At 41.5% G+C, this 13143-nt stretch overlaps 2 protein-coding genes across 2 annotated transcripts in view; one reads left to right on the top strand and one right to left on the bottom strand.

Moving 5' to 3' along the window:
* Positions 1-4866, top strand: part of LOC119778616 (Na(+)/H(+) exchange regulatory cofactor NHE-RF1-like) — a 34123-nt gene extending 29257 nt beyond the window's left edge. The window contains exons 5-6 of the mRNA XM_038277943.1: positions 3901-4005; positions 4083-4866. Coding sequence (XP_038133871.1) covers positions 3901-4005; positions 4083-4244 — 267 coding nt within the window. The 3' untranslated portion in view covers positions 4245-4866. The remainder of the gene's footprint in view (positions 1-3900; positions 4006-4082) is intronic.
* Positions 4867-8425: 3559 nt separating this feature from the next.
* si:ch211-119c20.2 (caskin-2) overlaps positions 8426-13143 on the bottom strand; it is a 74013-nt gene continuing 69295 nt past the window's right edge. The window contains 4 exon segments of the mRNA XM_038277942.1: positions 8426-8811; positions 10346-10574; positions 10675-11077; positions 11079-12892. Of these exon segments, the coding sequence (XP_038133870.1) occupies positions 8715-8811; positions 10346-10574; positions 10675-11077; positions 11079-12892 (2543 nt within the window). The 3' untranslated portion in view covers positions 8426-8714.

Raw genomic sequence — 13143 nt, 5'->3', positions numbered from 1 at the left:
ATACCCTTATCAATACATGTTTTATTAAAGCAAACAAATAATGAGCACTGACTGGTTTGTTTTTGAATCATTTGGAACAAAAGTACTCTAGAATAAAATTACAAAATGAATAATTATTTTAATATGAATAATGCAATAAAAGCACTATATAAATAAGTTTGTATATAAACATAAGGCCTTAACGCAATATCTTTAATAAAAAGTGTGTTAAATAATTTGAGGAGAGAGGAATATCAAAATTGGCAGGACAAAAAGAGACTAAAAACACTAAATATGCTTAAAAATACAGTAAAATAAATCAACTCAAGTGTTCATTAATATTTTACCTGAACCCAAACCACTTATATGACTGATCAAATTCAATCAAAAGATAGCAGAACCCACCACAGGGTGTAAAAGGCTGTGAATAAATCAATTACTGCTTTGTAATCCAGGGTGGAATCAGTGTAAACTTTGCTCATGTGCCACTAATATGGGAAAACGGAAAAGTCACATCAGTCCTCTGACTGCAGGCAGAGTTTAACGCTGACTGACTGCTTTCCATGGAGGTGGGCCTTGCAGCAGCACTCGCTGCTTGCTGAAGGCGGTGAACTGGGAGCGATCGGTGCTTTTTTTATATTTAATTAATGCCTCAAAGGTATGGCATCTCCTCACCAATTTAAAATTTAAAAGCCTCAAACGCCGCTGAAAACTAACTGATGCTAAAGGAGACTGAAAATTCATGATATGGGGAACGTGTGAGAGCAGAACGTTAGTTCCTCCCTTTAGTTGCCTCCTAAGGAGTAGAGAACTTGAAATTCACTACTGTTTCAGTTGAATGCAACCTTAATGATTCTGCTTAGAGGAGACATGAGGCCGTTCTGATCCTGGGTTTCGGTTCTGAACCCTGATAGGGGCCCTTTTTCCTGGTATGTGCTTATCCCTCATTTCCATCCATCCATCCATTTTCCGTCACCCTTATCCCTGCTAGGGTCACGAGGGGTGCTGGTGACTATCTCCAGCTGTCAATGGGCGGGAGGCAGGGTCCACCCTGGACAGGTCGCCAGTCCATTGCAGGGCAACGCAGATGCTCAGGGAGAACATGCAAACTCCATGCACAAAGACAGGAATTGAACCCGGAACCTTCTTGCTGCAAGGCAGCAGTGCTACCCACTGCATCACTGTACAGCCCATCACTCAGGGAATTCCCTCTGAAATTAGGCCAGTGAGGCCTGCAGTATTTAGTCATTGTTCTTGTGTCTTTTGAGCCCTTCTGAATCAATTGTTGATGCCCTCTTGGTGTAATTAACTGTTCACCCATGGGAGGAATACAGAAAAGTTTATCAGTTAATCTTTGTATTTTTTTATGATCTGTAACATTTGGATGTGTGACACTGAAGAATGTCAGTGGTCAAATACTTCCTCCCAGCTCTGAACACATTCCTATAGATAGTGGTCTGGGACGAGCCTGCTGACCTCTGGTGATCCTGGGAGCAGATAAGAAGATCTGGAAAGCATTCTTAACCGTTTGTCTCAGCCAAGTGTGTCAGAGGATGGAAGTTTATCACATCCCACTCACACAAACAACGCAGGACCATCCAATTGGCTTTGCTGACACCGTAACTGACCTCTCACCATGGCAACAACAGCTCACCACTCTCTGTCTCTTTCTGCGTCCTGGAGGATCATGGGATTGTGTCGGCTTTAATTTGAGGATTATGCTAACGAGGTATCTAGCAGAGGCTACTCATACACTCTCACATGCAGGAACTTTCTGCGTTCCTGCAGCATAACAATCCCTCATTCAGCAGCTGTTACGTAACGCGGCCAATGCCGCCACCTCTGACCTCACAGCCCCCGGGTTTTATCACCATACGGCTCCATTTTGGCTACAGAGACTAGACGCCACAGAAACCTTCTGATTCTGTTTGTGAGAAAGCTTCACATGTCGTTGCTGTGATGTTGCGCAGCAATCAGCCGTGTTTGTCCACCAATATGAACTCCAGGTTTTTTATAGGAGAGCAGCCTTGTCCAGCCTTGAGGCTGTTTTTTAAAGGGGTCATGTTTTGAAGGGAACACATTAGACAAGTATATGTTCTTTAATTAGCCTGTCATGAGATGAGGATTAAAGGTGGGGATCCAGAGTTTTTGAAAGTCTTTGCAGCCCCCTGCTGGACAGCAGTGATCAACGGATGTCTGACATGAGGTCAAAGAATGAACTCAAGGCTGGACGTCGCCCTAGACCACCCTATTACAATTTAATTCATAAACATAAAGAAATGCTTCCAAACTTTCTGCTCTATCTCAGTGCCTCTGGTTATGATGCTTTACTAGATTGACTATATGATGCTGCAATTTTTGAGTGTTTAAATGTCTAGAGGTAAAGGTGGAGGAGATGAAAAAATAAATTTACCTGATTTTATTTTGAAAAACTTGTTTACTCCTACAGACATAAAAATATCCTTTTTTAACTAATTGCATTTTTAAAAAGATGTTTAATTATAGTGAAATCAGTCCACTCACACTTACAGGTTTGAAATTAATTACATATATTCAAATTTTGTTTTAATTATAATTTAGTCTAATCAAGTTTAAAGTGACATCTGGTAAAATAGGTCAATCTAAGGAAACTCCAGTGGTTCATAGACTTTGCAGCAATCACTGCAACATGTGCCAACGGGGAAAAGATCAGGAAACCAGAACCAGGCCTAATATGAGCAACTATCTGCTGAACCTGACTAGAGATTAAGAGATGGAGTAAACAAAGTCTATGGCTGTTGGTGACTTTGTTTAGGAATAAAACTGCTAATAGAGGAGTGTTCAATCAGGGGCTCAAAAATAAGATGGAGGGGAAAAAATAGATATATTGGGTACCAGAAGTAGCTTCTTTTATGTTTTGTTTACGTGATAGAAGCATCTTCACCTTACATTTTAACAGGTAGATGCATGAATGCCATAGAGCAGGGGTCTGGAAACTGCAGCTCTGGAGCTGCTTAGTGGCGCTTTAGATCCTCTACATCTTAATAACAAATACCAGGCTTACTGTAGAAACCTTAGGTTTTTATAAAGTATTTAGAGAATTTATATTGAATTTTCACAAAAGAATTAAATTAAAAGGGCCAGAAATATGTTTTAGAGCCATTTTTCTTTGAATTAGGTTTGGAATGAGTCAGTAATTTTTCCTTTTACATCAAATAATAACCTATAGAAGGAAATCAATCCTTCATCTTTATGAAACATTATATGTTTTTCTTTATTTTGAAAAGCAAAAAAATACACAAAAGGTTGGTTGTTTTAAATGGCAGCAGATTTCCTATGGCAGATATATAACAAAAATAATGGGTTGTGTTTTTATTACAAAGTCGTGTAATACTCTGCGGTTTCAAACGACTTATCCTATGCCTGAATCAGAGTAAAATGGCTCTTTTAATTTGAAATGTTGCAGACAACAACCAAACAAGGCTAACAAACATTTCTCACTAATCACATCGATTATTGTTATTTAAAGAGTGTTACAAAAAGTGTTTTCCTTTTCCTCTGTGGCTTTATAACCAACAACACCCAGTCTACGGAATATCAGGAGTCATCAGTGTTTATATAGCTTTAGTAGGTTTAATTTATTAGCTGTAAATCTTTACAGGTCGCAGTCCATTGATATGTTTATGATGGAAACCTGATAAACAGATGCTCATGACCTACCATCAGAAAAGGATTTGGTTAGTTGGAAGAGCTGGATCCTGTTTGGATCCTCATGGTATCTAGAAGAACCTGCTTTGTTGAAGCAACAGAAGAACAGTTTAAGGGATTTCTTGCTACTACTCATTATGTTTTTCAGATATTTCTTTAAATCTCCTTCCTGCTTTGTATTAAGTTGTATTTGCCTGATTAAAACGTAGTGTTCTTGGGATCTGTGTTTGACAGGTAGCATCACAGTTGAAGCATACGCTGTCAGTGAGCTCCCACGCTTCCAGTGCCTCATCCAACGCCTCCCAGCCAGCAGCAGAACGCAGCTCACCGCCTCCACGGGTAGGAGTCCCAGAAGAAGAAAAAAACCTGCAGCAATGCATCTGAATTGAACTCTAACCCTAAGTGCATGTGTGCAGGTTGAGAGGAGCCCGGAGCCGGAGTCGTCCCCTACCGATGACGGCCTGGGCCTCAGCATGTCTCTGGCTCAGGCCAGAGAACGGGCCCGTCAGAAGAGAGCCTCTAAGAAAGCCCCGCCAATGGACTGGAGCAAGAGGAACGAACTGTTCAGCAACTTATAAAAATCACCACCTCCATGGGGCTCTGTGCTGCCTTCTAGTGGAGAGTTCAGAGACAATCAGCCTCTCATTCCGTGTGCGTCTGCTGCAGACATGAACGCAACACATCTTAAACCCACTTTTAACAGTATTACGTCATGATTTTATTGTTTTAATTTAGAGATTTGCCACTTTTGTTTCTTTCTTTCATGTTTTAATGACTGCTGGACTGCCAGCATTTCACACAGAGATGAATGTTTATATATTAAGGAGAGAAAGTAGTTCCGTCCTGTTTCTCATGATGAGGAGCGTGTCGGGGAAAAGTAATTCTTGGCAGATTCTGCATCGAAAGTGAATCAACAAACATTTCCTCCAGTCGGTAACTACTGGGACCTTTACGTTTTATGTTCTGATGTCTGATTCCGAGATAGGAGATATCATTATTGTTGTTTTTGATAAGCATGTAAATACACGGAGCGGATTGAGAGGACGTTTTAGCTGGACTGACGAAGTAAAAGTCTGGAACATTCCTGTGAATTCTGTTGATTCTGCTGAAATCATTTCTGTTTTTAACAAAAAAAAAAAAATATTCTGATGTTTCTGTGACGTAGAATGTAATAATGAAAAATATAGCATTTGGATCAAACACCCGAGTCTGTGTTGTAATGTCCATCAAAGGTCATGAAGCATTCAGCAACATTTTACCTGGCTTCTTCTCTTTTGTTTGCTCTACTATAAATCTACTGACCTAATGTGTGCAGTAGGTAGATGGATCCTCCTGATGAGATCTACCAAGTTTTTCATATCCAGACTGGAATCCTTCAGAAAATATACCAAAATAATTCACTTTTTATTGCTTTTTTTAAATCAAAGATATCCAATTTCTAGGTGGTTCAATTTGGAATACAAGTTGCTGAACTGGTGTTAAAAACATAAATATACAATAAAACAAAAAGTGTAACATCTTAACAATCTCTAAATTAAAATATAAAATCACTATTGTGGGAGGAAGTAAAAAAATATAAATATAATTAAATAACTAGGGATGAAACAATCCGATTAATCGTTTTTGAAATAATCGTTAACTAATTTAGTAATCGATTAATCGTTAACTGGATTGTAGAGGCTCTAAAACATGCTTGTAGCTGATAGAGAAACCCACCTTGAGCAGCAGTTATACCAAGAACGTAAAAATGCATTTAAGATCAAAATCTGTCAAAAATCTGTCAATTTGTTCTATCCATGGAAAAGTTGTTGCTTCGCCTGGTTTAATTCTGTAAAAAAAATTATTTTTGAGGAACCTTTTGCTATCCGATTATTATTATTCTGTTAATCGACAGATTAATCGGTATGCAAAAAATTCATTTGTTTCAGCCCTAGGAAAAAAAAAACAATTTAAACAAACCTTTCATACAGCTGTAATTAAATATAAATTCAAGTCTATAACTTACTAAACCTGCACCTTTGTACTTTGTTTTTTCTTTTTTTAAAGGTGCTTGCAGAAATTTTTTCAGTGAATAAAATGAACTCAGATAACCTCTGAGGATTTTTTTCTGGGCATCACGATTGGCAAGAAAACAGCAGGATCACCTCATCTAAAGAGTATTACAACTACAGCTTTCTGACCGGAAGGGTCAGAAAATCATCAAGCATAGACTGATTAATCTTTGGAAGGAAGATGATTTCCTAGATATCCCAAACAAACAATCCGAGGGACTAAACATTCATGACAAATCCATGTGCGGGGTTACGGCTTATCCCAGCGACTTTGCGACTTGCACAGGAATATTTATCCTTTAGCAATGAATGCTGATCACAAGTTGACTAAAAATATTCATGTTAAAAGAGAAGAGAAACATTTTATCCAAATACAAGACCCGCAAACCACCATAAGTAATTGGCAAACTGGGAACCAAGAAGTATTTCCAGTAATCTGTAATATATGTTGGATTAAATGAGACACTTTGTGTTTATTCTCCTTTAACTTTAGCTGCTCAGTACAGGAGAGATGGTTGATGTTCCTTATAGTGAAACCTGTTTGCTTCACAGTGAATATTTAAGAAATATTCTCCATCACAGCAGTAATAAAAAAACGCTCTAATAAATGAACCATGGTTTGATATCATAAAGGCAGCCGCTTCAGTCAAATCTCTCTCAATCTCTAATCTCTGTCAGTCAAAGTCATTATCTTACATGAGAAAAGTTATGCCTGTTTCTCTGTCATTATGTTTAATTCTAAAACTAGCGGTAGCTACATTGCCACATGCTGGCAGGATTTGAAACAGGCTTAATGAAAACTCAAAAATAAAGCGAGAAAATTCCCTTTATGGGATTGAGACAGTATGAAAAGCAGTTTGAGGAAACTATCCATTTAAAATAATAATTTTAGAACATGAAATTCAACGTATTAAGACAAAATTGTTCAAATTACTTTCAGTACTTTTTAAATATCTTGCCTTTTATTTAAAAAATAAAAATGTAGACACAATTTAGCCATCCATCTGTGCACAGATTCAATTGTTTAATGCAGAACATTCCCAGCGTCCCAAGAGACGTACTGACCTCAGCTAAAATGCAGGAAATAAAAGACGGGCATTACCCTTTCTTTGGAAGCAGCTTTCTAACAGTGAATCCTCTCCTTAGCACCCTAAAGGAAACTGTAAAATAATCCCGGCTGTAAGATCAGAGCAGCCTTTTAATTCCATTACTGATAGTGCAAAGATTGGAGGGGAAAACTTTGGTAAAAATGTCACACCTATCACTTTTTTCTATACATCAAACATGTTAATGATATAAAGCTGCAAAATATACATAGAATTATGTACACTAATTCTGTCATTAATGTTAAAAAAAAACATTTTAAGTATAAATATACACTATATTGCCAAAAGTATTTGCTCACCTGCCTTGACTCACATATGAGCTTAAGTGACATCCCGTTCCTAATCCATAGGGTTCAATATGACGTCGGTCCACCCTTTGCAGCTAGAACAGCTTCAACTCTTCTGGGAAGGCTGTCCACAAGGTTTAGGAGTGTGTTTATGGGAATTTTTGACCATTCTTCCAGAAGCGCATTTGTGAGGTCGCACACTGATGTTGGACGAGAAGGCCTGGCTCTCAGTCTCCGCTCTAATTCATCCCAAAGGTGTTCTATCGGGTTGAGGTCAGGACTCTGTGCAGGCCAGTCAAGTTCATCCACACCAGACTCTGTCATCCATGTCTTTATGGACCTTGCTTTGTGCACTGGTGCACAGTCATGTTGGAAGCGGAAGGGGCCAGCTCCAAACTGTTCCCACAAAGTTGGGAGCATGGAATTGTCCAAAATGTCTTGGTATGCTGAAGCATTCAGAGTTCCTTTCACTGGAACTAAGGGGCCAAGCCCAGCTCCTGAAAAACAACCCCCCACCATAATCCCCCCTCCACCAAACTTTACACTTGGCACAATGCAGTCAGACAAGTACCGTTCTCCTGGCAACCGCCAAACCCAGACCCGTCCATCAGATTGCCAGATGGAGAAGCGCGATTCGTCACTCCAGAGAACGCGTCTCCACTGCTCTAGAGTCCAGTGGCGGCGTGCTTTACACCACCGCATCCGACGCTTTGCATTGCACTTGGTGATGTATGGCTTGGATGCAGCTGCTCGACCATGGAAACCCATTCCTTGAAGCTCTCTGCGCACTGTTCTTGAGCTAATCTGAAGGCCACATGAAGTTTGGAGGTCTGTAGTGATTGACTCTGCAGAAAGTTGGCGACCTCTTCGCACTATGCGCGTCAGCATCCGCTGACCCCGCTCCGTCAGTTTACGTGGCCTACCACTTCGTGGCTGAGTTGCTGTCGTTCCCAAACACTTCCATTTTCTTATAATACAGCTGACAGTTGACTGTGGAATATTTAGGAGCGAGGAAATTTCACGACTGGATTTGTTGCACAGGTGGCATCCTATCACAGTTCCACGCTGGAATTCACTGAGCTCCTGAGAGCGACCCATTCTTTCACAAATGTTTGTAAAAACAGTCTGCATGCCTAGGTGCTTGAATTTATACACCTGTGGCCATGGAAGTGATTGGAACACCTGATTCCAATAATTTGGATGGGTGAGCAAATACTTTTGGCAATATAGTGTAGCTCTAATATATCCAGTAAAAAGAGATGGGGCTAGATACTTCTCTGTATTTACATGTATGATGGACCCTCTTTCCCTTAAGTCATCACATATTGAACTAAAGTCTTCAGCCTAAGCTCTCAGCTACTGTTCTTTTTTTTTTCTTGTCCATCCAGGAATATTCCCAGGTTTGTGTCCTGAGGCCAAGTGCTTAGGTTTGAAAATCAAAATTGCAAAATACTGCTCTGGAAAAATCCTCAGATGTGCCTCCAATGATTCATCCAGAAGACCTGAGAGGGAGCTGAGCTTTTCGGTCCAAGGTGCATCAAAAGGTGATGGTTTCAGCTGCCCATCTGTTGCTGGCTTTGGAAAAAAGCTAATAAGCTGAGGCGTTACTCCAACATGGCATCCAGCTGGTCAGCCAGGTCATCAAACATGTTGCCGATGTCATCCAGAATATGCCCCGCTGCCTTCACAGAACCGCTACTGCTGAAAAAGAGACAGCAGAATAAATGAGAGAGTCTTTCATTTTTAGGTGAATCTTCAGTAGACGGATAATAACAAGCACAGCAATGCCACCTGTATTAATTGGGAGGTGCATTGCAGTGTTTTTGTTTCCCAAAGTTGGGGAAAAATCTTTGATAGACTCCTGTACTCAGAGATTTTAAGCTTTAATCTCCATAGCCGTTTACAATTTTGTTAAGTCAATTTCATGCCTTTCGAGAGTAACGGCAATTTGTTTCCTGGAGTTTTTCCACAATCTGTTGATAGTGGTGATATTTATAAGCTAAATCACGGGTTGTCTCTAGATGTTTAAATTTGTGAACCCTCACCGACACAAGCTGCTGCTCACTTGTCATGTTTTGCGGCACGGATCCGTCCGCATGGTTACAAATTTTCCCAAGTGCTCTCCTTTAACCTGATTTACAAAACACTGCTGACACCACAGATTAGAAAAACACTGCCCAACATTTTGATTTTATCATGTGGTGTTTATAAATCCCATTTGAAACAGTGTGATTGAATCATGTCTGTAGCACTGCTTACAAACATCAGATATTGGAATCAGCGTTTTTAAAGAATGTGCAAATTCTCAGTGATCTTAGTCGACCATGAAACAGGTTTAAATCAGAGAGAACCAGAATTTCAATCTGTTTTTCCTGAAAGAACTTCAACGCCTATTCAAGAGTCCTTCCCAAAAATTTGGGAATGATATAAGGTTGATGCTGGAGTATGAATATATTTTAAGAATTGATAAGGACTCCTGGCTAGGTGTTCATGTTTTCAGAAGAACTAAGCAAAAGTTCTGTTCCCTCCAATTTAAGCCTATTTAGTGCCACATTCCCAGCTAATCCACAACCCACCAAACATACCATACAACAGCATAAAGATAAAAAATGTTTGGCCATAAAAGTACAAACGAGTTTTCTGTATGATTGAACCAGTTAAAGAGACTTTATGTACGTTTTCACAGAAAAATATATAAAAATAGCCTATTTATTGGACCCTTTATGACTGTAACATTGTTTGATGCGCAGACTGAAACCTCAGTAGCTCAGCCCCGATGCATCTATAACCCTGTAGCCTATTTTCCTGAATTTACTTTAGGTCAGAAGTTCGCAAATGTGATGTCAAGTGCATCCATGGGTCCAACCTCGCCCAAAAAAACGAAGCGTTATATTGAAGATGGATTTTGTGGATAATCAGAAGCGACCAACATCAAGCTCAACTCAGACACTAATGGCAACTCCACGTAAGGTAAAAAGGTAAAAATAAAAAACCTTGTTAAGTACGAGCATGAGATATGAGAAGGATAGAAGAGCGCTGCAGTTCTGTGTTTGGGCCACAACAGGTAGTATCATTGGAAAACTCTGGAATGCCTTTTTAAGAATAATATTGATAACATAAAGGCTCAAATTATCCATATGGTGGACCTTGGTTCCGATCCACACCCCATGTCCTGATTGATTATACCCTTCACATAAGATTTTTAATGTGTGTACGCCTTTTCACATGAACTTACCCATCCACATTGCTGCCTTGTGCGAGCTCATTTTCCACCACTTTAAGAGCAGCTTCCAGTGATGTACTGGTTTGCTCCAGTCTCTTCTGAGCTAGAACCTCTAAACCTGCCACGCCGCCCATTGCGCTCCTTGTCTGACACAATGAGACAGAGTTAGATGAGCAGGATGTCAATGTGCTGGAGGATGGAGCAGCGAAACAGACCCCTTGGATCACCTGGAGGTTTGTTCCTGAGGAAACAAGTTGTTCTATGTCACATATAGAAAATAACTGGAGTGAGATAATGTGATAGAAAAGACGGAGAGGTTTCAGTTTAGTTTAAATAGTTACCTCCAGGCAGAGCATCAGCTTTCTGTTGATTTTCTGCCTTGGACACAAACGTTTGTGCAGGTCTAACAGATTTAGGGCTCTGCATACATGTCTGGGTGTTCAAGCTGCTGCTTATCTTAGGAGAAACAGTGTGTATCTGTACACTGGTCAGTTTTGGAATGGCTGTTTGTGCACTCAGTGGTGCGCTCTGATTCATTTTTTGAGGACTCATTAGACTTCCATTTGGGGTTTGTTTTAGAGGACTGGAAGGTTTTAAAGACACAGGAGGCTTGGAGCCTCTCCCTACAGAACCAACTCTGTGGAAAACATCCCCTGGTGTCTGAACCTCCGCTTTTCGTACAGCTCTGACTTCATTGTGTGTGATGTGGCTGGCTCCAAGCAGCTGGCTGTCTTCTTGGTTGGGGGGTGGTAGCTTCTTCAGGTGTGGAAGCACCTTTGTCTTTGGGGCGATGTCGTCTTTTTACAGTGTCAGACTCTTTCAGGTTGAACTCTGGAGGCTCCAAGCTGTTCGGGGTCTGAACTGGACCGTCTGGTGTAGACCTAGCTTCTGTGTCTGCCTGGTTAACAACTACTATTCTTGGTCGCTGCTTGATGGTAAGGTTTCCTTCTTCAGCAAAAGGTAGATGATTCACAGAAATTGCCTTTGGAGAGGCAGAATTACTCCTTGACAGTTTGTCACTTTTCCTTGCTTTTAGTTTCTCTTCGGTCGTTCCTTCTCTGCTTCCAGTTCTGTTTCTGTCAGTATCTCCCTCTGTCCTTTCATTTGGTACCCTCCTCAGGCCTCCCAAACCTAGAGCAGGAACAGGTTTGGAATGCTGCAGAATAATATATGAAGGTAATCCATACGAGACTGGTGAGGAGCCTGGGCTGGGAACAGGTGAAACATGGACATAGGTTGGTGGTATATCTATCCTCCTTGATGGACTACTGCAGTTGCTGCTACCCTCTAACCTAGCAGCAATGCTCCTCACGCTGCCTGCACTGTCGATCTCCACCCCGGCCTTCGGCTCTGACTCCACCACTTTGCTGCTTCCTTGCTGTCTTGTAGGGCTGCTACCCACTGAGCTCATCCTTTTGGGTGGGGGAGGAGGTGGACCTTTCTGTCGAGAGCGCACAGCGAAGGATTGGCTGCGGTTGACTTGACGAGGGGGTCCTGATGCCCGTCCTGGCCTGCGAGACAGGGTTGCATAGGACGGCATAGTAACTGAAGAAGCAGAGGAAGGAAGAGGGGGATCTTCATCTTCATCAGGCTCTCCATCAGAGAGAGCATTGCGAGTCAAGCTTTGGCTGTGCTTCTTTTGTAATCCCCTTTGGGAGTTGTCACCTTGGAACTGTGCTGCTGGGGGTCTAAGCACGGGGATGGCTCCAGGCAGAGGTTTAGAAAGCACTCGTGGAGAGCCGTTGCAATCCATGGCCTGAGTCTGCTGGTGATTAAAGTAACTCTTTGTGGGAGAGGGCTGTGGGGCTGGAGATGATGGAGAAGGTAGAGGTTGGTGCTGGGGGTGATACTGAGGCTGATAGAGGCGGTTGGGGGACTGGACTTGTTTGGTTTTCGGTGGGACTGCAGGGTAAGCAAAGCGAGACATCTTGTTGGGGGTCCTCGGAGGTGTGGTGGCGGGGAAAGTCTTATCCTCTGCTGAACCAGACCAAGCATGATGTTCCCACATCTCCACAGGGATCTGTTTATTTCTGACTCCAGGACTGTTCTGCCTAAGTTTGGCTTCCTCCTCTCCTCCAATGCCAGGATTCTCCTCAGGCATACTCGATGTTTTGGCAGAGGAAGATGTTGTATGGTTTTCTTGTGAGCTTCCTGAATTTGAGTTTCCAGACTTCCCAGAGCCCCGCGAACGCCTGCTTATGCTTTCTTGACTGATAGACATGGCAGCTATTACCACAGAGGATGGTACTCCTCTCATGCTGAAAGCCTCAGAAGCTGACCCGCCCGCCTTGCCCATCATAGCGCTCTGCAGCTCTGCACTCAGCTCACAGTCCTGGAATGAAAGGAGAGCCCTGGGTGTGCGAGGGGAAGGGCAGCAGGTTTCAGACGGGACATCAGGGTGAACATGAGAGCGAGATGGCGTCCGCTCGATAGCCACCAACTCTAGAGCCGCAGGTAGCTTTCTTCTGAGATTTTCCTCCCCTGTTTTGTCGGCCTGATTGCGAGAGCGCTGCAGGTCACAAAGTCGCTTTACTGCCAACATAAGCTTCTTCTGATGGCCTGAAAACCAGAGAAATTCTTTAGCAATAATACCTTATTATATTTAGGACATAGATAAAGATGGATCATATCATTTTTATATCTATTTTCAATAAAAAAATAAATTGTAGAGAATAGGTCTTTTAGTTGTTCTTACATTAAGCTATTAAGAGCGATGTCATGTATTCTTTAAAAGTCTGCTCTATAAATTAAGGTCTGTAGAAATAAAGGTAGCCTATAAATAATTTAGACATTTTCATCAGTTTCTATTT

The sequence above is a fragment of the Cyprinodon tularosa genome, unplaced genomic scaffold (genome assembly GCF_016077235.1).
Source record: "Cyprinodon tularosa strain WSP-4 unplaced genomic scaffold, ASM1607723v1 ctg136, whole genome shotgun sequence".
Taxonomy (NCBI): domain Eukaryota; kingdom Metazoa; phylum Chordata; class Actinopteri; order Cyprinodontiformes; family Cyprinodontidae; genus Cyprinodon; species Cyprinodon tularosa.
The sequence above is the reverse complement of the archived record's forward strand: the minus strand, read 5'-3'. Positions and strand labels throughout refer to the sequence as shown.